Source organism: Chrysemys picta, chromosome 9, assembly GCF_011386835.1.
Source record: "Chrysemys picta bellii isolate R12L10 chromosome 9, ASM1138683v2, whole genome shotgun sequence".
In the NCBI taxonomy this organism is placed as follows: domain Eukaryota; kingdom Metazoa; phylum Chordata; order Testudines; family Emydidae; genus Chrysemys; species Chrysemys picta.
In genome coordinates, this window is record NC_088799.1 from 11,258,364 (window position 1) to 11,285,489 (window position 27,126).

The window sequence follows — 27,126 nt, forward strand, 5'->3', positions numbered from 1 at the left end:
AAACACCCCCCCCCCCAATCCCCATAGTTAGCCCACTAAAGGCTCCATGGATTAAAGACCACATCAACTAGCTTTTCTCTTGTCATGATAGGTGTATATATTCTGGGTGTGCACATATTGTAAGTGAGGCGCGTAGTGTGTAATCTCTAGGTTAAACTAGCGGTATTAAGGCAATTTTTAAGTATAAGGATAAAATGTAGGTATAAGACAGCAGTGCAAGAAGCCTACAGGCCCAACCCTGTAAGACATTAATTTAAGCATTTAGCATAAGATAGGCTTATTTAGCATTGGTAAGTTGATCAACAGTGTCCCTAATTCATAAGATGGTATAAGATATAATTTTTGCAATAAACAGTTCTGCTGAAATACCATTTGAGTATTTTAGGATAGGAAAACTAATGCTTAACCACAGGATTGCTCTGGTAACTGACTGATGTCTATATAAGGCCCTTCATTTTCAGTTTTCATTTTATTTAATTTTTCCCAGAAATTTATCGGTTTTTATTACTACAACAACCAAAACAGGGGGAAAATTGGTGAAAAAATTATTAATTTTTCTGGGTAAATATTGATGTTTATTTTGGTGGACGGAAGGACGGGGAAGAAGTATTCAGGAGATTAATTTCTGATGAATGAAATTCAATGTGGTTTGCTGCAGAACTAAAACAGAACTCAAAACATGACATCTCTGAGTTTAAGAAAACAATACATCTCTAATCCCCAAATAAAATTTTTCATTTGAATCAACAGTTTACTGTTGTAGACTTAGAACTATTAGCCTATAAATATTTACATTTAATAATTGGGCCACACCATTTGCAGCCAATACCCTCAACTTCATCCATTTCTCTTTTTTTTTTTTTTAAACTTTCAGATACTTCATTGTGTTCTGAAACGTATTCTGATCAGAGCTTGCATGTGTGTCTGTTTATTGTGTGTATCTTCTAGACTAATACATAGCCTTACTTCAACAGGCAGTTTTGCATATACACATAGACTAATGTATTATCGTAATACATATATCTCATGCAATGTATTATATTTTCCTCATAAAACAAGTTATTTTTTAATATATTTGAATGTTACAAAAGTAGGGTGAAAAATCAGAAAAAAATACTTTTTGTAAAATCCAGGATTTTTTCAGTAAAAATCGGTTTAAATTGAAAACATAGGGGCTTACGCATATGCTAATACATTTGATAGGTAATTAGTATAGTAACCTATAGAATAAGGGCACACCAACGTTATTAGGGTGAAGAAGTTAGTTACAGGCAAAGGAAGCTAAACACTTATGAATATTCATGGCAGCCATAGCAGCGCTAACTCATAGCCTAGACCGTTGAGACCTCGATCACTGGAATCGTTCGGCACACCTGAGATAGAATGGGATCCTCATTGATCACCACCCGTCTCCCTTCTCTTAGGTCTTTGCAAGGATTGTGTGAGTATGCATATGAAATGACACGGGATGTAAAGTTAATATTGCATTACTGTTACATTCTTGTTTGGATCATAACATTTGTGTTTACTAACCTTGTTAATAAAACTACTGAAAGCTCAGAACTTTTTCTTAAGTGTGACTGTTGCAAACATGCACATTGGTTTTCCAATTTAACAATAATTCTAACAACTGTTGGGCTTGTCTTGGAACTAGAACCTGGTCAAACCTCAGAGTGTTAATTTGCTAAACTGGGAATTCTTAAATAACCAATACACAGTGAATAGATCAGGCAACAAATGCGGCCTATTATTAAAATGGTCTTATAATGGGAATGTTGGGCTCCTGTTTTCAACTACTTATAACTACACAAAAAACTAATTGTTCAGGTTGAATTTTCTCATGCTCGGTGTCTGCCTCAGGCTGAATTTTCTGGGAAAAATTCAGCCAAAACAGTTCACTTGTTTCCAAGAATAAGGTCTGAGGAAAATATATTGTTCTGCCCATGCTAAAAAAATCATACCAACCTTTTTTGAGACGTTCAAGCGTCCCCATGCTTTGGAGTAGGAACTAGATATTTGTCAGTGGGGTGAACTTTGTGTCTGAGATGTGCGTTTCACCATGCTTGTGAAAATCCCCCCAAATCAGGCAAGTGATAACCCTTTGGAAAAAAAAAACCCTGCAATTTGCACATGCTCATTAGAGACTAGCTAGAGCTTCACAGCTGAATTCTCCAAAGATTTTGTCTGCATGGAACTGCTTTCCCTGCAATTGCAGCTCTGGGTTCTTGTGTGCTGGGGCTAGGCATCAGACCTGAAAGCAGGGTAACTGTCTTGCATGTGCTCTCAATGCCTCCCCTGCTGAACCAAGGCAGTGTGGAGAAGAAAGCTGCCTGATCTGAATGCAGAACAGATAAGAGCTGGATCTAGGGGGCAGGGAATAGAGTGAGACAAGGAGCCTTGGAGATGGGAGAACTGAACTGGCTGGGTAAAGAAACAGGGACAAAGAACCTGGTAGTCAGTGGGGACAGGATATGTGGGTGAGTGATTAGAGGCTAGGGGAAAAGATGCAAATCAGATGACGAGCCATAGGAATGGGGGGGAAAAAAGAAGGAATGCCTGGGAGTTAATGGGGGAGACTGGGATTGAGAGTCCAGAAGAGGAGACTAGGACTGACTGGGCAAGGAGCCTGGATGAAAAGACTGAGGTGTGGAGCCTGGGAGTGACTAGGTGAGGAGAATAGGACTGAAACAAGGAATCAGGGATGGGGAAGAGACGGGGCAGGGTAGAAGGGATCAAGTTTGAGGGGAACATACAGAAGAGTCTGTGCCCACTAGAGTACACAACCCTCCAAAGTCTGGAATGGAATACAAGATTCTCAAATTTCATTATTCCTCATCAGCAAATATCTATGAAACACACAGGGAAACTGTCACATTCCCATCTAGATGCTGGTCCACAGAGAGGATGATAACCTACTACTGCCATGAGTTACTCACTCCCTTAGCTCATGTAGTAGGAGGTTTTGTAGTGGGTGTAAAGGTTCCACCCCTGCTTCAATATGGGGGCATCAGTATGATTCCACATGATGGAATTTATTTTTTCCAGTATGCGTTTTTCCAAAAGCAAAGAAATTGCATGCACATGCACACAAACACACAAAACCATTCAGTTCCCCAACTTCCTGGAAGTCCAAATCAGACCTCAGAAGCACATGGAATGTGTTAACATCAAATGGCATGGATACAAGACAGCTCTTGTCAAAGAGCTCATCTGCTACAAGACTGTAATCACCAGCATCAAAAGCATCACCTGTCACAAAGTCATCAAGCTACTGTGGAAGGAGCAACCTGCCTCCTCTCTGGTGGTCCACACTGAACTCAAAGTATGGCACTTGTTATTAGACAATTCTAGCCCAGACTATAACCACATGGCACATCATATCTCCATGCTTGGCTCCGACATCATTATGGACACTTATCTGTTGTACCCTACACACCAACAGAAGATGCATCACCTATGAAAAATGACACATTCTATCAACAGCTAGCAGCAAAAATCCAGTCAACTCTGCCACATGACACACTACTAGCACTTAGAAATTTCAATGCTGTGACTGGGTGCGATCAAACTGGGTGCGATCGAACTGGGTATGAAACAGAGACGATCCTTCAGTTTGGGTTTCTCAAATGATATCACCACCGAGCTTTTTGGCATTTTATGCCATTGAGAGCTTATCTGTTATGGACTCATAGTGCAGGCACTTTAAAAACCATCACTGGGCATACCATGAGAGAAACTGACCACATCCTCATCAGAAACTGCTCCATAATGAAATTTCACTGAGTCTTCAGTGGTGCTAGAACACCATAAACCTCAGACCATAGACTAGTTGGCGCTGCGCACACTGCATTTTCCAACTCCTTGCAAGCCAGATGTCCACCAACAGTACAAAGTCTAGTGTCTATTTGAAGATCCTGTTGAAGCTGTGAAATACACACAGGCTATCATTGATCACACATGTACCCTCGGTACCCTCTCAGAAGATGTGGAGATCACCTGGAGTAGTATGTGTAACACTATATCACATGCCTCCACAGACAGAACCAGCTTCAGACGGTTCACAAGAAACCTTGTATTTCTGAAGAGGCCTTTGATATATTATCAAAAAAGGCAGAAGAGGAGGCAAGCAGGGAAATGTCCAAGAATGTAAATGACTGAAAGGCATTTTCTGGGCCATCGAAAAACATGACTGTGACAGCTACAGCTCCCTGGCTGACAAATCAGATGATGGCTTAAAGTACAACAACCTGCATCCTGCCTACAGAGCCATCACACACTTGGCTGGCAGCCATAAATAGCCTTCTAAAATCCTCATCACAAAGTCAGATGGCGCTCCTTCTGAGCCATCTTTTGAACCTTGGATCTGCTAACGACTGTCCAGAGCTACACAACCTGGCAAACCACACAACTGCAGACCTGGGGACAAACACTGATCTTCTGTTAATCAGGAAGAAAGAAAGGCCATCGCAAAATTACAGAATGGATATGCTGCTGGACCTGATGGTATTCCACCTGGGCTGCTCAAAGGTGCCTTGGAACCAGTGAGCATCAATCTGCATAAATTGTTGTTAAAAGTACGTGCATCAAGCAAAGTACCAACAGAATGGAAAGAGCATCATATGGTCCCAGTGCAAAGGCAAAAGATCTCAGAGCGTGGCAACTACAGGCCAATCTCATTGTTATCGGTCCCTGGAAAGGTTTTCACTTGTTCTGTTTAATAGGATGCAGCTGCTCCTTAACAGACATTGTAATCCACAGCAATCAGGTTTCAGTGTTAAATTAAATTAAATTAAATTAATGGAGATATCCCATCTCCTAGAACTGGAAGGGACCTTGAAAGGTCATCGAGTCCAGCCCCCTGCCTTCACTAGCAGGACCAAGTACTGATTTTGCCCCAGATCCCTAATTGGCCCCCCTCAAGGATTGAACTCACAACCCTGGGTTTAGCAGGCCAATGCTCAAACCACTGAGCTATTTGGGCAGTCAACAACAGACATGATCCTTACCCTCTGCATGAGCTGCACTGAAAATTGAACTGCCTGTTTCATGTGGCATATAATCAATATCAAAGCAGCTTTTGATCTGGTCAACAAGTCAGCACTTTGGCTCACATTGAAAAGAATTGGCATTTCAGATGTTTGCGGATGATACCAAGCTGGGAGGGGTTGTAAGTGCTTTGGAGGACAGGATTAAAATTCAAAATGATCTGGACAAACTGGAAAAATGGTCTGAAGTAAACAGGATGAAATTCAATAAGAACAAATGCAAAGTACTCAACTTAGGAAGGAACAACCAGTTGTACACATACAAAATGGGAAACGACTGCCTATGACGGAGTACTGCAGAAAGGGATCTGCGGGTCAGAGTGGATCAAAGCTAAATATGAGTCAATAGTGTAACACTGCTGCAAAAAAGGCAAACATTCTGGGATGTATTAGCAGGAGTTTTGTAAGCAAGACACAAGAAGTAATTCTTCTGCTCTACTTTGCACTGATTAGGCCTCAACTGGAGTACTGTGTTCAGTTCTGGGGGCACCATATTTCAGGAAAGATGTGGAGAAACTGGAGAAAGTCCAGAGAACAGCAACAATGATTAATGGTCTAGAAAACATGACCTATGAGGGAAGACTGAAAAAATTGGGACTGTTTAGTCTGAAGAAGAGAAGAAAACATGATAACAGTTTTCAAGTACATAAAAGGTTGTTACAAGGAGGAGGCAGAAAAATTGTTCTACTTAACTTCTGAGGCTAGCACAATAAGCAATGGGCTTAAATTGAAAAAAGGGTGGTTTAGGTTGGACATTAGGAAAAACTTCCTAACTGTCAGGGTGATTAAGCACTGGAATAAATTGCCTAGGGAGGTTGTGGAATCTCCACCATTGGAGATTTTTAAGAGCAGGTAAGACAAACACCTGTCAGGAATGGTCTAGATATTTAGTCCTGTCATGAGTGTAGGGGACTGGATTAGATGACTCTTGAGGTCCCTTCCAGTCCTATGATTAGAGTCCTACAAAATTCACAGTCCATTCTGGTCAATTTCACGGCCATAAATTTTGAAAATTAGTCAATTTCACATTTTCAGATGTTTACATCTGAAATGTCAGGGTATTTTAACTGTGGGTGGGTCGCAAACCTGTTGTGGCGGGAAGGGGGGTTGCAGGATTGCCACCCTCAGTTCTGTGCTGTCTTCAGAGCTGGGCTCTGAAGGTGGCAGCCACGGAGCTTCTTGCAGACACAGGAGGTTCCTGGAGGTGGGTCTGATCTCCCCCGAAGAGTGGACATGCAGGGAAAGAACAAGTCCTGTCCCTCTCCAGCCCGGGCAGTACTAGCAGCTGGGAGTTCCCGGCTGAGGCGCTCCCAGCAGCATGGGGGGTGGGGGGTGGAAATCCGATTTCAAAGAGTGAGGGCTTATTTCATCATCTGTGACACGTTTTTCATGGCCGTGAAATCGGTAGGGCCCTACCTATGATTCTGTTCTGCTAAATCTGGTATGTGATCCTCACACTGATAGTGTGTGCATTGATGCACTGCTTTTATCACTTTTCTACACAATCTTAGATGTACAGCACAGATATACTCTCCCCCCAGCACTATTCTGTTGAGCTATCCACTGGATATTAGGATTTGCTGCTCCACAATTCAGAATCAAGATTGGTCAAAAATGACCAAGAATATGTTGAAGACACTGCCTTACTTATATACATGTCAGAGAATTTTCAGCCCTGCCCTTCAGGGTCTCCAAGACGCCACCTGCAATATGGGGGTTAAATGTTTCATGGCAGAAGAACCTTGGAGCTGAGCCACCAAGGACTCAAAACTGCTTGGAAGTCACCAGCTTCAGAACAACTTCCTTTTCCCCCCTACTTTAAATAAAAAAAGGTCTGCAGTCACAAGAGAGTAAGTCTGGAATGTCAAGGTTGAGAGGACAAAATACAGAAACGGGGCATATTGGCTCTAAAATATTGAAAGCTTAACTATACTGTTTCCATGTTTTCACATCATGTAAGATTTTGGTACAGTAACTGATGAGTAATACCTATTGGTATCTTTATATATTATAGGTTGTACTGGTGTTAAGTTATTATATAAAAACAAAAGGCCTGATTCTGCCACCCTTCCTCACAGAGTAATACCTATTCAAGCAAATACACACTACTCAATGTGAGCAAGGATGACTGGGACCTTAAGTTAGTTCAAGACTGGCACTGTGTGCATGTATTTACAATATGCAATGAAATGATGCCAAGATGGGAAAAATGTCATTTTGGCACCACAACGTTCTGAAAACATACAGTTTTAAAAAGCCCATGACATCTACCTCAAATATTTGCTCAAAATTCTGGAATTCCTGAAATCTTGTCTGAAATCCTTCAGCTAGTGCACCACCTGCAAAGCATAATATTGATTTAAGGTAGATTATAAAATCTCACAGTAAGTTACTGTATTTTAACTTCTAAACTATACTCAGATGTTTTATGTACACATGAAGGGGAAGTAGGGTTCTATACATACCACTCTCTGGCATCCCTTGGGCCTTCTGCTTTCTAGCACTAAGAACTTCCTTGGCTGAAACAAAAAAGATGCGGTTCTGTGCTTCTGAGAGATCAACGACTTTGAGCTCATCAACTAGGAAGGTCAGACAGCGCTCCATGTGCTGCCTGCGCACCTGTTAGACGAGGCAGAAAAGCAGATGCAAAAAGCCAGTCAAACGGAAAACAAACATTTCTGAGAAAAAGAAATCAAAACCTTAGAGCAATAAATAATCCCACTAATCCCAGAAGCCCTGAAAAACCCTCATGTAATAAGATGCCCTCTAGTTCTAAAGAGGCAGCAGCTGCTCCTAATTAGCCATTTTGGATTTCCCCACTTGCCAAGAAGAATTTTTTGAGTATTCAACCAAAAGCTGATGCACTCAGAGGTACTGAAACAACAATTGCTTTATTACCCAAACACAGAGTATGATATATTGCATGCAAGTTACATGTGGAAATGGGGATTTAAAAAAAACCTACACACCTTGAAAGTCATTTTAAAAAGCCATCATTGAATGAAGGTTTTAGTTTGGTAATTACATTTGAAGCAGGTGGTAAAATGCTTTTGCATGCTGATCACATATCCTCCTTCCACTTTTTTTTTTTTTTTTTTTAAAAACACTGAACACACTCCATCCCCTGATTTGTTTTATGTATTATAATGTGCCCAATCCCATAGTATCTAGATACATTTACATGTTTGGCAATATTTTCCCCTATAGTTTAAATAAGCCATTGTTTCTGCTATAGTTATCTGACATTTGTTATTACCAAAGGATGAAAAAGTAACTCACATCTTCCATATATTCAGGCTCTGATGCAGACGCATCCCAACGATTATTCAGGATGAAGATGTTCGGCTTGGAAAGTCGTTCATTTACTTTGTGAAAAAAGTGCTTTTCCTAAGAATTGAGGAAAGAAAACAAAAACAAAAATAAAGAATAATGCCATCTTTTGAAGAGGATGGCAGATTCTGGATTATCAATTTATTATTTTATTGGTTAAAAAAAACAAAACACGGATGCTTTCCTCCTTCTTTCAAATTTAGCATTGTATATTAGTCCAAAGATCATGAATTACATTTAGATTTTATTGTTGGTAAAATCTTATCCAAGAGTTTCACAAGCTATAAAAAGTGGCACTAATTCTTCTCTGAAAAACAGACCTAAGATAAAACTACTTCATAATTTAAAAAGGCAAAGTCTCCCTTATTTGAACTGTCCTTTTACTCTTGCACATCCAACAGAATTCCGATGCTACATCCAGAACTACTGTTCATATCAAACTAGATTCTCCAGTGCCTGTTCAGGGGGCATAACGAACCACTGAAAACTTAACCTGAACCTCCTGAATAACTGCTGAATTTTCCATGGGAAAATGAATAATACGCACATGTGCCCGAAAACATCTTCAAGTTATCTTGCAAGCCCCTGCTACTTTTCAACAGTCATAATGAATTAATCAAAACAGAGTGGCCACATCAGTTAGCACAACTGAAGAGTGAAAGATGACCTGGCCATCTTCAGATTCTCTGGACTTAAACAGAACACGGTCTACGCCATTAAGCTATGTCTACACTATGGGCGCTAAAGCAGCACATCTCTGGCCCCGCAGTTGTGTGACTATGTAGTGCCATAGCGTAAACGCTTCTTACAGCAATGGAAAGGATTCGCCATCTCTATATGAACTCCACCACCCTGAGTGATGGTAGCTTGTTTGACAGAGCATTCCTCTGTCAACCTCACTGCATCTACACTGGGTGTTAGGCTTATGTAGCTCATAAGCACAGTAGCTATGCCAACCTAGCCCCAGTGTAGACCAGGCCTTAGATAAAACATTTGAAATACTTAAATAGCTATGTTCCAATACAAAATTGTAAATCTGCAAATAAGGCACTATTACAACAATAAGAACTCCTTCCAACAGAATCCAGTGGCCTCCTTTTTCATAGAATCATAGAAGATTAGGGTTGGAAGAGACTTCAGGAGATCATCTAGTCCAACCCCCTGCTCAAAGCAGGACCAACCCCAACTAAATCATCCCAGGTAGGGCTTTGTCAAGCGAGGCCTTAAAAACCAATAAGGATGGAGATTCCACCACCTCCCTAGGTAACCCATTCCAGTGCTTCACCACCCTCCTAGTGAAATAGTTTTTCCTAATATCCAACCTAGATCTCTCCCACTGCAACTTGAGACCATTGCTCCTTGTTCTGTCATCTGCCATCACGGAGAACAGCTGAGCTCCATCCCCTTTGGAACCCCCTTCAGGCAGTTGAAGGCTGCTATCAAATGCCCCCTCATCCGTCTCTTCTCAAGACTAAATAAGCCCAATTCCCTCAGTCTCTCCTCATAAGTCATGTGCCCCAGCCCCCTAATCATTTTTGTTGCCCTCCACTGGACTCTAATTTGTCCAAATCCTTTCTGTAGTGGGGGGCCCAAAACTGGACGCAATACTCCGTATGTGGCCTCACCAGTGCTGAATAGAGGGGAATAATCACTTCCCTCGATCCGCTGGCAATGCTCCTACTAATGCAGCCCAATATGCTGTTAGCATTCTTGGCAAAAAGGGTACACTGTAGACTCATATCCAGATTCTCGTCCACTGTAATCCCCAGGTCCTTTTCTGCAGAACTGCCGCTTAGTCAGTCGGTCCCGAGCCTGTAGCAGTGCATGGGATTCTTCCATCCTAAGTGCAGGACTCTGCACTTGTCCTTGTTGAACCTCACCAGATTTCTTTTGGCCCAATCCTCCAATTTGTCTAGGTCACTCTGGACCCTATCCCTACCCTCCAGCATATCTACCTGTCCCCACAGCTTAGTGTCATCCGCAAACTTGCTGAGGGTGCAATCCATCGCATCATCCAGATCATTATTGAAGATGTTGAACAAGACCGGCCCCATGACTGACCCCTGGAGCCCTCTGCTTGATACCGGCTGCTAACTAGACATCGAGACGTTGATCACTACCCATCGAGCCCGCCGATCTAGCCAACTTTCTATCCTCCTTATAGTCCATTCATCCAATCCATACTTCTTTAACTTGCTGGCAAGAATACTGTGGGAGACTGTAACAAAAGCTTTCCTCAAGTCAAGATACATCACGTTCACCGCTTTCCCCATATCCACAGAGTCAGTTATCTCATCATAGAAAGCAATCAGGTTGGTCAGGCATGACTTGCCCTTGGTGAATCCATGTTGACTGTTCCTGATCACCTTCCTCTCCTCCAAGTGCTTCAAAATGGATTCCTTGAGGACCTGCTCCATGATATTTCCAGGGACTGAGGTGAGGCTGACCGGTTTGTAGTTCCCCGGATTCGCCTTCTTCACTTTTTTAAAGATGGACACTATATATTTGTCTTTTTCCAATCGTCTGGGACCTTCCCCAATCACCATGAGTTTTCAAAGATAAAGGCCAATGGCTCTGCAATCACATCAGCTAACTCCTTCAGCACCCTCGGATGCATTAGATCCGGCCCCATTGACTTGGGCATGTCCAGCTTTTCTAAATAGTCCTTAACTTGTTCTTTCACCACCGAGGGCTGCTCACCTGCTCCCCATACTGTGCTGTCCAGTGCAGCAGTCTGGGAGCTGGCCTTGTCTGTGAAGACCGAGGCAAAAAAAGCATTGAGTACTTCAGCTTTTTCTACATCATGTCACTAGGTTGCCTTCCCCATTCAGTAAGGGTCCCACACTTTCCCTGACTTACTTCTTGTTGTTAACATACCTGCAGAAACCCTTCTTGTTACCCTTCACATCCCTTGCTAGCTGCAACTCCAATTGTGCTTTGGCCTTCCTGATTACACCCCTGCACGCTCGAGCAATATTTTTATACTCCTCCCTTAGGAGGGAGCTATACAAAAAAATGTTTTGTGGTCCCTCCACTGGTTTTGCAGCAGGCCACTAAACAAAACTATTCCCCCACATACTATAATTGTATAAAGTGAAGATAATGCACACACAACGACAGGAATATCATGTAACTGCATTCTCTACTTGAACAGGAGAGATGTGCAAATGGGGGGCAAAAAAAGTCAGCATTTGCCACACTGGGTGAGGCAAGATATTTGATCGCATTAGAACAATTAAAATTTGTTTAACAAAGTCTTTCATCTCATTGCACCTGCAACGATAACAAAAATGTAAACAGGACAGGAGATTTTATTCCTAAAGAAGATGGGACATAAACCAAGATTTTATGAAGACTTTGTATTGGGATAAAAATCTCTAGATCACTACTAAATATATATATATTTTTAAATTGCCTCTTCCAACTGAAATAAGCTTCCGCTGCTAATTGTCTTCAGACCCCATTACCTATGTGCTGCGCTCATTAATAAACAAGGAATTACGTGTATGGTAACTCAAAGATTACATGACTTTTACACTCTGACAAGTTGTAGGACAATGACCCAATTTTAGGTTTCATATTTTTCTTCTGGGCCTGGTTGGAAAAAAAATCATTCAGCGAAATCATATTAAATAAGCACAAAATTGCTTATTAGCCAGGATGCTAAAAATCAAACACAAACTTAACAAGAATTTTCCTACAGATTTACAGCCCACACATGGTTCCTGCATGGTTACAATCCAAGTTTGACCATTAAAAAATAAGCTATTTTCCTGAATTAATGAGAGAACCAAATCAACTTTGGCCTGTGTTACTTCATTACCATTCCCAGGCACACAGGTCCTCATTGTTTCCATATTTCTAAGTGGTAATGGATTCTTGACAAAAATCCAACAACTTTTTTAAACCAACTGAACATTCAGGTTATTGATTTCTAGTCTCCCTCCACACGAAGAGCCAACATGTCCTGCAAGAGGATAGAATAGTGAAGCCACAGTTGTATCAAATCCTCTCTCTCTGCCTCAGATGATGTCAGAAGATACCTCTTTTGTCAGAAAAACTCATTTGTAAAGGAGTCTCCATGGTTGGAACTCAGAAAATAGTATGCAGTGTTTTAAGATCAGCTTTTGCTCTCTTCAGATTCCCATTCAGCTATTCCAACCTACTGGAATGCTGGGGAAGATTTTCTTTTTGAATTCATTTCTTTATTTCATTAATAGCTGATAGGGTAGTAGTAAGGGGAAGAGAAAGCTTACCTTCTTAGCACTGTCCTTCAGAAAGACAGATTAGATAAACTGATGACATGTATTCTTACAAGGGAAATTTACCCCCTCTTCAGTGCTGAGAACATACAGAAGAATTGAACAGAGATGCAGGATTTACTCCACACCTCTTTTGGTTAGGTTTAGTGTATGGATGCTGCATGGTGTTGGTGGCCTGTGACATACAGAAGGTCAGACTACATGATCTGGTTGTCCCTTCTGTCCTTAAATGCCATCGTCTTTTATATCTTCTTTCAATTTTGTGTATAAAGTACTTTAGTGCAGTCTGTTTCCTTGATGAGAACACTCTTATTGTTAGTCTTTTTCATCAGAGAATCTTGAGTCTCCTATAAAGTTGGAAAAGTATTACTGCCATTTTATAGATGGGGGAAATGGAGGCAGAAAGCATAAATGACTTTGCCTAGAGTCAGAGCAAATCAGCAATAAAGCTGAGAACAGAATGCTGATGCTTTAACCATTATAACACACTGTGCCCTTAGCCCCCAATAATCATGGAAAATTCACAGTATAAATTCTAGGAGGAAAGCAGAAGCTCCCACATACCAACAGACCTTGGGAAGTCATCCTACTGGATCCTTGTGCATTTAAGCGAAAGCCTAACAATTTTAATTAACAAGAGAATGTCCTACCGTATTCATGAGAGTTGATTCTGAATTAGCAACCAAGACAAAGACATCAGCATCTAAACAAAATTTGTCAATCCAGGTGTCTAGCTCTGTAGTGACATCTGTACCAGGGCTGTTGGAGAAAAACATATTTATCAATATTGAGAAAAATAAAGTTCTTCATTTTTAGAAACTGAAGAGGACTGGATGGTTCTGGGGCTTCATATTGGGATGTGAAACCCTGATGAAATGCAGCACAAGCTGGTCATGACAGAAAGTAACAAACATCTGGCAGCTGTTCAGTCACTTATGTAAAACCAGTTGGTTGTCTCCATTCAGTTTCTAACAGACACATATCCACATCATAAAAGCCACTAATACAAATGAAAGACTGTTGCAAATCTCAGCAGAGAAGCCAAGTGCTGAATGGGCTAGAAGCATCAATTATTCTTTCATCCCTATGAACAGTCCCTCCAAGGGCAGGTTGAGGTGCACTGGTAAGAGAATATTGAGAAAGTTTTGTGAACACATCAAATCTTCAGAGTTGCCAAAATAGCTTAAAAAAAATTAGCATTAACCTCACTTACAAATTTTAAAAAGTCATCTCTATAAATTGCAAAACAAAAAATATCCTGCCACTAGTGTTCCTAACAAAATGTACTTTCCCATGATTCTGGAGAGACATTTGGAAGATAGTCTCTCTCCATAGTTAAGGTTGAAAGTACCCATTGTAAATTTGATTTTTACTCCCACATTCCAGCCAAAATTAAACCCATCTGCCTCAAATCTTACAGGTATAATCTCAAGCGTAGGGTGGAATTTATCTGGTAAGTGTGAAATTATATAAGACTTATTTGATGGATGAAAGTTCAAAAAGTAGGTCAATCTTATTTCTTGAACATTTTCTGAACATTATTTTTTGGTTTATCAGAACTACTAAACGTATTGGCCAAGAGAAACGGAAAGTTTCTGAACCGTGTCAAGTAATTAAATATTTATAAAGCCCTACTTAATTCACAATATTGCAGATCCTGCAATATTAGGCTTCCACCGCAATTTTCACAGCAGGAGCCCCCGCTCCCAGCCCCGTGGAAAATTGCAGGAAAGTAATAAGGGACCATATTATCACAAATAATAAGATCCATTATTACTTTTACATGATTGTCCATGGCTTGTCCGCAACTCAGCTGCAATTTTGAGACAATCATCCTGCGATTAAAGTAGGGCCTTAATTATTTAGTTATTAGAAGTAGCTTTTGCACACAGAAAGGGCTCTGCAGAGGTCTTAACTTGACCTGAAGCAAAAGGTCCAGGGAAGGATGAAGAATTGTATGTATGTGTAGGATTCAGGGCTGAGCAATCCGTAAGCTCCATGGACCAGCATGGCTTGCAAGTAAAGCTGGTCAAAATTTCCCATGTTTCATTAAAATTTTTTGGAAAATTTCTTTAAAATTTAAGAAAAAAAAATGATTTTTTCCCCCCCAAAATTTCTCCCCCACATAAAATGTGATAAATTTTTCAAACAGTTATAGTACTGGTGGAAAATTCCAAAGTTTCAACAACAAAAATTGTTGATATTTCAGATTTCAACCAAAAAAAATAGAGCCTGGTTTTTGCTAAATATTTTTCCACTTTTTCAACCAGCTACACTACCAAGTTCTAGAATCTCTTTGTAGCTTGCAAATGCCATAACGACTTGGAGGTAAGCATTCCTTCTACTCTGGAGAGAAAAAAAAAAAGTTCCCAGGCAAAAACCTTCATTAAACACAAGTTAAGATAGTAAATTTCTAGCAGTTTCTTAAAAAGGAAGAATACTTAAAGCACAATTCTACTGTACAATGTAACTAGAAATAGCATTGTGAAGTCCCTTGTTTGTTATCTCTCAATCATTTCCCATTCAAATTCGCTCAATTTACTAATAAAAAGATTCTCCACCCACCCCCAGAAGCTTTGCAAATTCAATCTGGAATTTAAGAAACAAACTAAGTTCTCCTTCTCAGACTTCCGCACTAGCAACAAGGATTCTGATAGGCAATCATAACCTAAATTACCCCTATGCAACCCTATTGTCTTCAAATTGTGTCCTCAAAGACCACCGTGTACTCCCAATGTGTTCAGTGGGGTTGCACAGGCGTCACTGAGGGCATAATACAGAGCTGCCACTTAATTACAATTCCATTGATGATGTGCAAGAAAAACAGAAGCCAGCTCACTCTGCCAACTGGGTTGCTCTATACTGCTTACACGTGGACAGATCCGGCATTCGAGGAAGAAAATAACAATGCTCCCTCTGATTTCAAGGATATAAGATCAGAAGCACAATAATCAGTAGTAGTACTTTTTTCCCCCTCCATGGGTAGTGAGCAATGTGTACGGTGAATACACTCAAGCCTGGCCTGTACTGAAAAGTTAGGTCAACCCAGCTATGTCACTGTGAGGGGTGGGGGGCATGAAAAATCCACACCCCTAAGCAACATAGTTAAACTGACCTAATCCCCAGTATAGACAGTGCTTGGTTGACAGAAGAATTTTTGCATTGACCTATCTACCACCTCTCAGGGAGGTGGACTACCTACGCCAATGGGAGAACTTGTTACCACTGCAACTGTGTTGCTGTAGCATTTCAAGTGGAGACAAGTTGTCAGCTGCTGAGTAATAAAGTGCCTTTGTTACAAAATCCCTCATCAGAGCAAAACCATATTGTAGTTTCTATGTACCACTTAAGAGGTGAAAAAAAATAAATAGGTAGTTTATATCCAGGATGGCAGGGGAATCCTTATGTATTCAACATGTTTGTAGAAAAACAGACACTACAGTCCAGAATTCTTTCATTCCACAAATAAGCCACATAATGTGAATTTAACAGCTCCACAGCCACAGGCTGGGGCCTTCAAAAAGTCTCTTTTTTAGGCATTTCTAGAATGCCATCTCTGTATTATCTCAGCACTGAAGTCCTTATCAAAAATCTTTTCCATCAAAAGTCCAGATTATCTATATTTTACATAAGCAGGAGGGGTTCACAGGATAACCAGGCTCCTGAGGGACAGGGAAAGAGTTACAGTTGGTAGGATGACCTTAACTGTATCACCATATTAGTTTGTTTTTTAAAGTATAAGCCTAACTCAGCCAAAAACTAGAGACCTGCTGAGCTCAATGATGGGACACACTCTCATACCAACTGTGGCTCGGCCAAAATATGTACAGTGGTTTGATGAGGACAGACCAGAGTGTCTACACAAAGGAACAAACTTCAAGCACTTAAAATTGTTCTTGTTAACTTATTTATGACATATCTAAAAACCACAACATTAAATCAACAATACATTTAACTTAGGTTAACAAAATTAGTGTGGATCAGATAATGCGGAAGACTCTTTAGATAACTGGTTTAATAAAATAATACTTTTACCTGTCCACCAAAACCAAGTCATCTCTCAGGAGAGCACACTTTGCCTTGGGCCAAAAGACATGGACAAGACAGCCAGCTTCCAAATCTTTATCCATATGAAGCGCATGGGCAAGTTGATTAACAGTCTGTGAAGAATGCAAAGCATCAGAAAAAGAAAGATACTTAGGTTTGCAATAACAGCCTTAAAAAAATAAAACTAAAGCCAAGACTTTTTGAATAGATCATTGATAAAAGGTTTCAATTTATAGCTTAAATACTGTGAATCATTTTTTCAAATGCCTTCTTTCCATCCAGGGCCTTTAACATCCCTTAGTGTCTAAACAATCATTTTTCTACACTTTGAGAAAAAGACAGGACTCTCCTTGGAGTGGTGGTATTCCTTATATGGCTGGAGGGTTACCACTGAGTGTTAATGTACTTCTTCAAATGCTACGAGGCCAGCACACTACCTCTCACTGTATTTAAAGGGTAATTATTTTAAATACACTTTATGGATTAAAATGAGCATTTCTGAACTTCATGCCGAACAAGCCAGACTGGTTTAAAAAAACAAAACAAAACAAACAACAGTTGGTAATAACTGAAGTATGGGAACCCAAGGCGAGATTATAATTAGCTCTCCATCATCCTTTAACATGGGTTTAATAAATCAAAATAAATGTTTAAGTACGCAAAATGTTTAAAAAGTAAACCAGAGGCATATTTTTCTGAATTTACATAGTAAGTTTTTGGAAGAAAATGGTCCATGTGTATTTTTCAAATGTGAGCCTTCTAGAGCTTTGAAAAGAAGTTATAGAACTTAGTGGTGGTCCTACATACACAACCACTCAATAGAGTAAGGTACAAATGAGCTGTTTACATGCAAGGCCTAAGAAAGTGCTATGGACTTTGTTTTAGTTTTATTTTGTTATTTCAGTGCTGGAAGAATGACTTTGAAATACTAAATAAATTTGGTTTATGTTCCCCATACTTAAAAATGGTAAGTGTTAAATATTGCACCTAACAAAATGGCCCTTTTAATACTAGGTTTCCAAGCACCTGCTTCTTAACCATTGAAAAAACTATACCTTGACACTCTTCTTTTCATCTGATCCTTCAGTCATGAGATAAGCCTTATCACCATCTGTTCCTTCTACACTGAGAAAGCAATTCGTTGTGTGACCAATCCCACTAGGAAGGACCTTATCCCACAACATTGCATTAATGACAGAACTCTTTCCACTGCTTGTTCTAGAGGAAGAGAGAATATAAAAGTATTTAAAGCAAGGCATACAGAAAACCAAACACACCTTTGCTTTAGATTGTATTCTCCCTACTTAATTAGGCCCAGATTCTTCAAGTTGTTCCTCATGGCATACCCTTGTGTCCATACAGCACAGCTTGCAGGAATAGAGCCTAAGGACAGGTCTCTATATATACATACATACATACATACACACACACACACACACAAAGTTTCCCAGTATAGGTATACTGGCAAACCCTTCTAGTGTAGATATAGCTTATACCAACAAAAAAGCCCTTTTGACAGTATAGCGTATACTGGTGTGGCACACAAAATAAACTACATTGGCAAAAGCACTTATTTTAGTATAACTGAATCTACAGTAGGACTTTTGTCAGAAAAAAAAAAAAAAAAAAAAAAAAAAAAGACACCCCCCCCCCCCCCAACACCACACAAAAAGTCACAACCTTAACCAACATTACTATACCAGCAAAAGTTTTAGTGTAATCCTGGTCCTAGACGTCAAAACGGAGACCGCCTTTTATTCTGTGTTTGTTGTGTGCCTATCACAATAGCACCCTAATCCTGACTGAAACGTCCAGGCACTACCCTAATACAAATAACTTGATAAAAATAATAAATTCAGCTACTTTTCAAAAACAATTTTCATTCCAAGGTAAAGTCTTACAGTCAAATATGACCACTCAGATCTCCTTAATGTAAGATAACCGTCTCAACTGGAGGAAGATCTTCCACATTTTATTGTGGAAGATCTAACTCATCTTTTCTTTTTTAAATTGTAAAATGCATTTCTCTAACAGTAATTCCAGTTTATTTTAATGCAAAATTCCTCTTTGTTAGATGATCTAACCTTATTTTGGATGAAAGACATAACACAGACATTTAGTTAACTTGGCTAACAGGTCTGTTTGTTAACTCAGTACACTAAAGGGATTCAAAACGCATTCTCAGCTATGTCCTACTTTACACTAGCCTTCCACTCATCACGCATAAGGATTTGGGGCTTAACTATTAAGCAACGGAAGGAAACCTGTGTAGACACTCATGCTAATCAAGTATCAGAGGGGTAGCCGTGTTAGTCTGAATCTGTAAAAAGCAACAGAGGGTCCTGTGGCACCTTTAAGACTAACAGAAGTATTGGGAGCATAAGCTTTCCCAATACTTCTGTTAGTCTTAAAGGTGCCACAGGACCCTCTGTTGCTCATGCTAATCAGTTTCTTTTAGATATCATGCCTTAAAGAGTGGTTTAACATGCAATAGACAGTAGTCTGAACATTTATTAGAACACGCCTATTTGCCAACATTTACAGAATTCATTCAAAATACAGCACTAAAGTCAAATTTTAACCAGTCTGTCACTCCCCATGCCGTAACCCCTCCAACCCTTTGCAATGGCAACTTTCTGTCAGGCACCATACCTATATATTTCTTCAAGTTGTAATTCTGTGAAATTTCAATACCTTGAAAAAGCTATTTTTTCTACCTAGTCAGTTAAGTATTCCAAATGCAGTAATACTGAATTCCAGAAAGTCTTACACATATGCTTCACTTTACCCACGAGTAAGTCCCATTTGCTTCAGAAGAACTACTCATGTAAACAAAGCAAAGCATCTGCAGGAATCAGGACCTTAAGATTGCTCTTCACCATTTATAGTGACTTACTATTCTACATTTCACTCACAGCATACAGTGAAAATAAGTCTTATGAACTTCACCTTCATCTCTGCTCAGATCCAGTTTCTAGTAGTCGTGCACTAACATGAAGCGGCAAAATTTGGCTTACAAACATTGAATGGGAATGCTTCAATCAAAATAAAATTTTTAGTGAAAGTTTTTTTAAAAAGTCATTAAAACTTTTCTATTAATATTAAGTTTTTCAACCCCCCCAACCCCTAGCAACACATAACCAACATTTGTACTTAAATACCTGAAAGTATCCCTTAAAATAATGTTTAATATTTTCCTCAGTATGTTAAATTGAGGAACTGAACTATTTCAATTGCAACACTTATAGAGCCTGTTGTTGCAGTTACCTGCCTACTGCAGTATGTATTAAAAAAGTAAAATTGAGATGATCACTAACTGCTCATTATTAAGTATTTCCCAACACTTGAAAATGTTATTTTTAGAACAGGAGAAGAGTTCTAAAAGAGCATTTTCTTCCAATATTTTGGGAATGTTACCTAAATGGGGAGAATGTTCTGCAACCAAGATTTGTAACCAGCATTCTTCCAAATTAAGTGTGAGTTAACTATGAATTTCACAGGACCCTAAGTAATTTCAAATATTCATACTTGCTTGTAAATCACATAGCACAGTTAGTGTTATAACAAATAATCATGACTAACGTCACACTAGCTAGAAACTTTATTTTAAAAATATCTGCCCGTTTTCTACTGGTTTCTCTCAGTTGCTTATGTACAGAAACACAGGCAAACATTTCTTTGTTTTTCAGGGTCATTAACATTCAACACAAACCAGAATCCTTAAAAGAGAGAGGAAATTAAACAAACAAGAACACCACAAAGTTAAAGCAAAACTGTGGTAAGTGGATGCTGGCAATCCAAAGATACTCTTCAGTTAAACAATGGCGCTACACAGAGAATCACACTATGAAAAGTTTCATGGAAATAATTTATCATTCCATTGAATTTTGCCAGTGGAAAGCATGTGACATTATGTACGTAATTAAGCTGCAGTTATAGAGCAGGATGGCATCAAAGGAAGATTCAACAGTGAATAGACAAGTGTGAAGGTGTCGTTATACAACATTAATGCCTATGTTAAATGCCTTTTTTGTTTTAGTTTTCACCAAAAAGGTTAGAACCAATCGGACTACTAACATAGTGACTATCAATGTAAATGGGATAGGATCTAAAGCTATAATAGGGAAACAACAAGTTAAGAATTACTTAGGCTATGTCTACACTAGCACTTTTGTCGGTATAACTTATGTCACTTGGGGGTTTGAAAAAAAACCACCCCTCTGAGCGACATAAGTGACACTACCAGAAGCTTCGGTGTGGACAACGCTATATCGGCAGGAGACTCACTCCCGACAACATCGCTATGCTGCTCGATGGGGGCGGTTTAATTATGTCAAAAGGAGCTGTGCCGCTGCAAGGTCTCCAGGGTAGACGTGTCCTTAGACGAGTTAGATGTCTTCAAATTGGCAGGACCTGATGAAATACATTCTACAACACTTAAGGAACTGGCTGAGGAGATCTCTGAACCATTAGCAATTATCTTTGAGAACTCATGGAGGACAGGAGAGATCCCGGAAGACAGGAAAGGGCAAACGTAGTACCTATCTATAAAAGGGGGACTAAGGACAGCCCAGAGAATTATAGATAGTCAACTTAACTTTGGTACCCAGAAAGATAATGGAGCAAATAATTAAACAATCAATTTGTAAGCTCCTAGAAGATGTTAAGTAACAGTCAACAAGGATTTGTCAAGAACAAATATCAAACCAACTGAATATCCTGCCTTGACAGGGTAACAAGCCTTGTGGATGAGGGAAAGCAGTAGATGTGATATCTCTCAATTTTAGTAAGTCCTTTGATACTGTTTCACATGACCATCTCATAAACAAACAATATAGCCTAGAGCAATGTTTCTCAAATGCGGCCACCAGGGCCTTTTCTTGTGGCCACAGCCATCTGGTCTGTGATTGGGGGGGGAAGGGAGGGATGCAAAGCAGTGGACCCTCTCACAGGGCTGCCAGCAGCAGTTGGGCCCTGCCCCCTTCCAGAAAAACAAACGCTGGAGGTGCAGGCACCTGGTGAATTCCCCACTTTCCCGGGGGTAGAGGAGGCAGGCTTCGGCCATGGGGCTTTGGGCTCCGTCCAGACGGTGGCAGGCTCTGGTTCCAGGCTCCAGCCCCAGGCTCACTACCCCTGCCATCATCCCTGGACCCCACTGCCTAACTGCCCACGTCCCCATCCAGGGCTTAGTTTATCGCAGGGCTTCCTGAGGCTGAGTAAATCTGCTGTGAAAAGTGATATTAACAAACATCACTTTTCACAACAGAAGACTTACTAGCTAGCAAGTCTTGGGGGGGAGGGGCGGGGAGCGCAACTAAAAAAAGCAAAAGAAACAACAACAAAAGACAAGAACATGCAAAGTGCCTTATTTGTGTTTCTAGTCTGTTTAGGTCCTGTAAAGAATAAAGACAACTATAAATTATTTTTATTACTGAGTCTGAAAAAAACCCTACATAAATAAATTACAATATTTGGACATGTATATGTGCATATTTATTTGTTTTCCCTAAAGTTAATTAAATATTTTAGGAAAAATTGTCAGTGCGGCCACCAGCAAGAGTTGGTGGCCGCACTCTGAGGCCACCAAAAAATTTGTTGAGAGACCCACTGGCCTAGAGGAACTACTATAAGGTGGGTGCACAATTGGCTGGAAAACTATACTCAGAGTAGTTATCAATGGTTCACAGTCAAGCTAGAAAGGCATATCGAGTGGGATCTCACAAGGATCTGTCCTGAGTCCCGTTCTATTCAATATAGTCATAAAATGATTTGGATAACAGCATAGGGAGTACATTTATAAAATCTGCAGACAATATCAAGCTTAGAGAGGTTGCAAGTGCTGTGGAGGACAGGATTAGAATTCGTACCAAACTGGAAAAAATGGTCTGAAGTAAATAGGATGAAATTCAATAAGGACAAATGCAAAGTGCTACACTTAGGAAGGAACATTCAATTGTACAAATACAAAATGGGAAATGAGTGCCTAGGAAGGAGTACTGCAGAAAAGGATCTAGGGGTTATACTGGATCACAAACAGAATGAGTCAAGAATATATTACTATGGCCAAAAAAGCAAACATCATTTTGGGATGTGTTAGCAGGATTGTTAAAAGCAAGACATGAGAAGTAATTCTTTCACTCTGCTTAGCACTTAGAAGGCCTCACTATATCCAGTTCTGGGCTCCACACTTCAGGAAAGATGTGAACAAATAGGAGAAAGTCCAGAGAAGAGCAATAAAAATGATTAAAGGTCTAGAAAACATGATCTACAAAGAAAGATTGAAAAAACAAAACCAGTTTAATCTGGAGAAGAGAAGAAGGAGGGGGGAACATGACAACAGTCTTCCAGTATGTTATAAAAAGAGGCGGGTGATAAATTGTTCTCCTTAACCAATAAGGACAGGACAAGAAGTAATGGGCTTAACTTGCAATAAGGAGATTTAGGTTAGACATCAGGAAAAAAAATTCCTAACTGTAAAGGTAGTTAAGCAGTAGAACAAAATTACCTAGGGAAGTTGTGGAATCTGTGTCACTTGAGGTTTTTAAGAATAAGTTAGACAAACAGATATCAGGGATGATCTAGTTATTACTTAGTCCTGCCTCAGTGCAGGGGACTCACTAGATGACCTATCAAGGTTCCTTCCAGTCCTACATTTTTGTGATTACATTGGGAACAAATTGTTACAAGGTGTTATGCAAAATCCAAGTGCATATAACTTGAAGAGATAAACACTAAACCTTGAAATAGAAAATCCAATTTATTTTGGTAATTAAGTTCATTACCTTCCAAAAAATGCAACTTTCATGTGTCTCCGTGAAAGCACCTCACCGATGTCTGCCAATTTGTTTTTATATGCCTGTATTTTCACCAGTTCTTCTTTAGTTGCTACATATTCAAGTTCTGGGTTCCTATATGTTGCTATACATAAGAAAAGATTATTACAAAAGAAATCATGAGACCAATTTATGTTCTAAGGCATTAGCTGTGGATCAACACTATATTATTTAATATATGCCATCAAAGAGCTATCTACAAACTCTGATATTAGTCATGGTCATTTAACAGGTTGAGACAGGCATTAGTAAAACACAAAGTTGCTAACTGCATGTCATATACCTACAGTATATCTCTTAACTAAAACATAAGAATTTTGGAATTGGAATAAGCCACAGCAACACACTGGACTAAATTTGCTAAGTCATTGGTATCACTTGTCTCCTGCTTTTTTGACCATTCCTTGTCATCCCCTCTCCTTCAGGCGGGGAGGGGGCGTGGGATGAGGAGGAATCAACCCCATTCCATAAACACTATTGATTTTAGAGCATGTCTTCACTGCAGAGTTAACTTGGGTGATTGGCACTCAGAATAGCTTAGCCCAGCCCAGTTGTGAGTAGCCACCCTTGAGTTACTGGGTCCACACTGGTGCTACACGCACTCCTATGTGTTGCTAGGACTTTTGGGGGGCATATCCCATAGTTCTTTGTTCTGCAGCACGTTGAGCTGTGCAATGATTCTTTCCCAGTGAATTGTGGGAGAACTTGTTTCTCTTTCTGGGCATAAGGGGGGAAACTGTTACAGCCCTGGAAGACTATCAACACTTCAAGTGGTTTAGCATGCATCCTCACTGCCAACTGACTGGATACCAGCCCGAGTGAAAGGCTCACTCTGGCTTTTGCCTACAGTCCCAGAACAGCCAGCTATCCTGGACTGAAATCACCATCAAACTCTGCTCAGAGGTTCGTAGATGGGAACAGGCGGGAGGTTAGGGGAAACACTTGAGTAAAAACCCAGATTAACTCTACAGTGATGACATACCCTTAGTGTTGGCTAGCACAAGTAGTTTCATTAAAGTCAATGGAGCCAAAGGTGCTTAGCAGTTCTGAAAATCAGCTTTTATTTAGGTGCGTCTTTAGGCATCCAAGTTTGAAAGTGTAGGTTTAAGTGACTTTCCCAAGATTATACAACAAATCAAGCAGAGCAGAGAATAAACTCTAGGTTTCCCAACTTGCTGCACCATACCACCTCCCCTTACAATACCTGTATATATCCTAAGATTCTGGCATTGAAGAATGTATGATTACATTTAATTGAAGAATGCATGATTACAATTAATGTATGTGTTACCATAGTACCCAAAGACCCGATAAGGAGCAGGGACGCATTGTGCTAATTTCTATACAAGTACAAAGACGCAAGGTCAATGCCCCAAAGATGAAAACTAACCTTCAACAAAACTTGATCCTTCAGTGACATAATCCAGCAATTGGTTAAAGATAGTAGTAATTGTCTTTTTAGCCAGCACAAAGTGTTTCAGGGGGGAGGCAGTAGTTTCTGCCATTACGCAACTGTAAGAGAAATTACGTACAAATAACTGAGAATCTCTCTAGAAATTACAAGTAGGAAACACATCAAGTTCCCTCTCAATGAAAGTAATTGAAACGTGAGTTTTAAAAATAAATACATCATCTTCGCTGTTAGTTGAATTTGGTTTTACTGTTCTTTAGGCTTTCTAATCTAGCAATAGAAATTGCAGATTACGAAGAGAGAGAAAATTGTGATTTTTAAAATATATCCTCTCTCCTGTCCTACAAATACATAGATTAATCTACTTTATTTGTTTACATAAAAGCTTATTTACATACATGCCAGAAAGAAGTTATTAGATTTGGTTTGGATATTTAGTCAGCTCAACAAATTATTTTAGGATGTCAGCTGGAACACACTTTTTTAAACACCCGGTTTGGTTCCATCCCCAGTGACCAGGTTATCTAGAAACAGGTTTAGCTGGAACTGCATTTAATTACGGTACCTTAACTTTGTTCTGAGACCTTGTAGCTAGAGCCCTACAAATGACTCTCTATCTCGTCACCAAGCCATCTAGCCTCCTAGGTGCATGTACGCAAGAACTTGTACGCTTTTCCCCCCAGCAACGTAGCTGCACGAGCAAAGAGCTGAAAAAAAATCAGACCACATCTTCAAGACATTTCCCCAGCTCCTTTCTTCCCTATTCTCAAAACTATAAATTAATTCATGGGCCCATAACTGATATTACCTCACTCTCACCTTGTCTCTTTAATGGGCCAGCGTCAGACAATTTAAAAACCAACAGTGACGTTTTAGGACTTTAAAAAAAAACAAAAAACAAACGAGAAAGGCTTTACAAAGCTTCAAACTCACGTTTCTCCTGCTTTGTTATCAGCTATGTAGATTTAAACTTTCCTCTGCAGGGTTTGCTGCTCTGTGCAAAGGGCAGGACAGCCACTTGATGAAAATGACTAGAAACAGCAGGGTAAGTAACCAGCTTCTCCCGTCTGCCCGTGGAGGGGGAATGCACAGCGGGACAGGCCGGGGCACGAATAATCCGCTCGCTGCTGGCCCCGAAAGAGGGTCGCTCGGCTAGGAGCGAGTCACACCAGGCTACGAGCCCGGGGCAGGGAGCCACGGACGCAGCCGACCCCAGTACCGGGAGAGCAGAAAAAGGTGGGTGACGGGGGGCAGGGTTCCCAACAGGCAAGTGACTGACTGGCTAGGGGGTGTCCTAAGGCGCAGCCCCCAGGGGCTCCCTGGCGGTTCGCATGGGGCCTGGCGCCCGGCCAGAGCCGCTCCCTGCCTCGCGGGGGCATGAGGGGAGGTCGCGCTGCCCCATGTCCCTACCACCTCCTGCTCCCTCAGGCCCACTTACAGCGCCCCAGGTTCGCTCGCTCCCCCGTTACCCAGCAACCGCTGCGGCTGGGGGGCCCGCCGCACCTCCTTCCTCCTCACCCCGTGCGCGGGGGCGGTGGACATCACTTCCGCTTCCTCTGCCCTTAGCGTGCCCCCGCCGTAGGCAAGGGCCGCCATCTTGACCAAGGGCAGCCGGCTGAGGACGACCGGAAGTGACGCCGAAGGCAGTCGCCATCTTTATTGAAGGCACACAGCCTGCGAGAAAGAGTAATACATGCGACGAGGCAGCCGCTGTCTTCACGGAGGGCACGTGAAAAATCCCATGCCAGAACTCTCGGCCTCAGCACCATCTTTACTAAGGGTCACAGAAGGAGATGGAGGCGCCTTTCTTTATTTAAAATGGAGGCTAGTTACCCCATCCCCCACCTAACTCCCCCCAGGGGAGGAGGTTTTAGCACCATAACCCCCCTTTCACCCTCCCCCACACCCACCCATCCCCTGGGCTGTCTCACTCCATCCTTCTCACAGCAGTCTTGCCCAGGCCCCTAGCTCTCCCCCGGGGCTGTAACAGACTTGCCCAGCCAGAAGCCCTACCTGTACTCCAATGACAGAGGGTGGTTGTGGGGCTGAAAGGCCCCAGCTCCATCCCTCCCCCAGCAGTGGCTCTGCACACCAAGCCACCTGCTGCTGACCAGATCCAGGGTGATCACTGCATGCTGGACCCAGCAGGCCATACACGTTGCCCAGGTTAGGCCATTCAGTCCCACGCAAAAAGACTA

At 40.9% G+C, this 27,126-nt stretch overlaps 1 protein-coding gene across 9 annotated transcripts in view; it reads right to left on the reverse strand.

Annotated features, from left to right (window-relative positions):
• Window positions 1–26,561, reverse strand: part of MFN1 (mitofusin 1) — a 47,095-nt gene extending 20,534 nt beyond the window's left edge. For 2 of the 9 annotated variants that reach the window (XM_065556857.1, XM_024107382.3), the window contains exons 1-9: window positions 25,494–25,635; window positions 24,908–25,029; window positions 23,467–23,602; window positions 17,740–17,902; window positions 16,673–16,797; window positions 13,288–13,396; window positions 8,325–8,432; window positions 7,511–7,664; window positions 7,317–7,384 (exon numbers count right to left, since the gene is read on the reverse strand). In XM_065556857.1, the coding sequence (XP_065412929.1) occupies window positions 7,317–7,384; window positions 7,511–7,664; window positions 8,325–8,432; window positions 13,288–13,396; window positions 16,673–16,797; window positions 17,740–17,902; window positions 23,467–23,602; window positions 24,908–25,022 (978 nt within the window). In that variant the 5' untranslated portion in view covers window positions 25,023–25,029; window positions 25,494–25,635. Of the gene's footprint in view, window positions 1–7,316; window positions 7,385–7,510; window positions 7,665–8,324; window positions 8,433–13,287; window positions 13,397–16,672; window positions 16,798–17,739; window positions 17,903–23,466; window positions 23,603–24,907; window positions 25,030–25,493; window positions 25,636–25,861 lie in introns of those variants that run through there. The other 7 variants (XM_042853790.2, XM_065556855.1, XM_042853791.2 and 4 more) reach the window with 7 other exon arrangements.
• Between the last annotated feature and the right edge of the window lie 565 nt (window positions 26,562–27,126).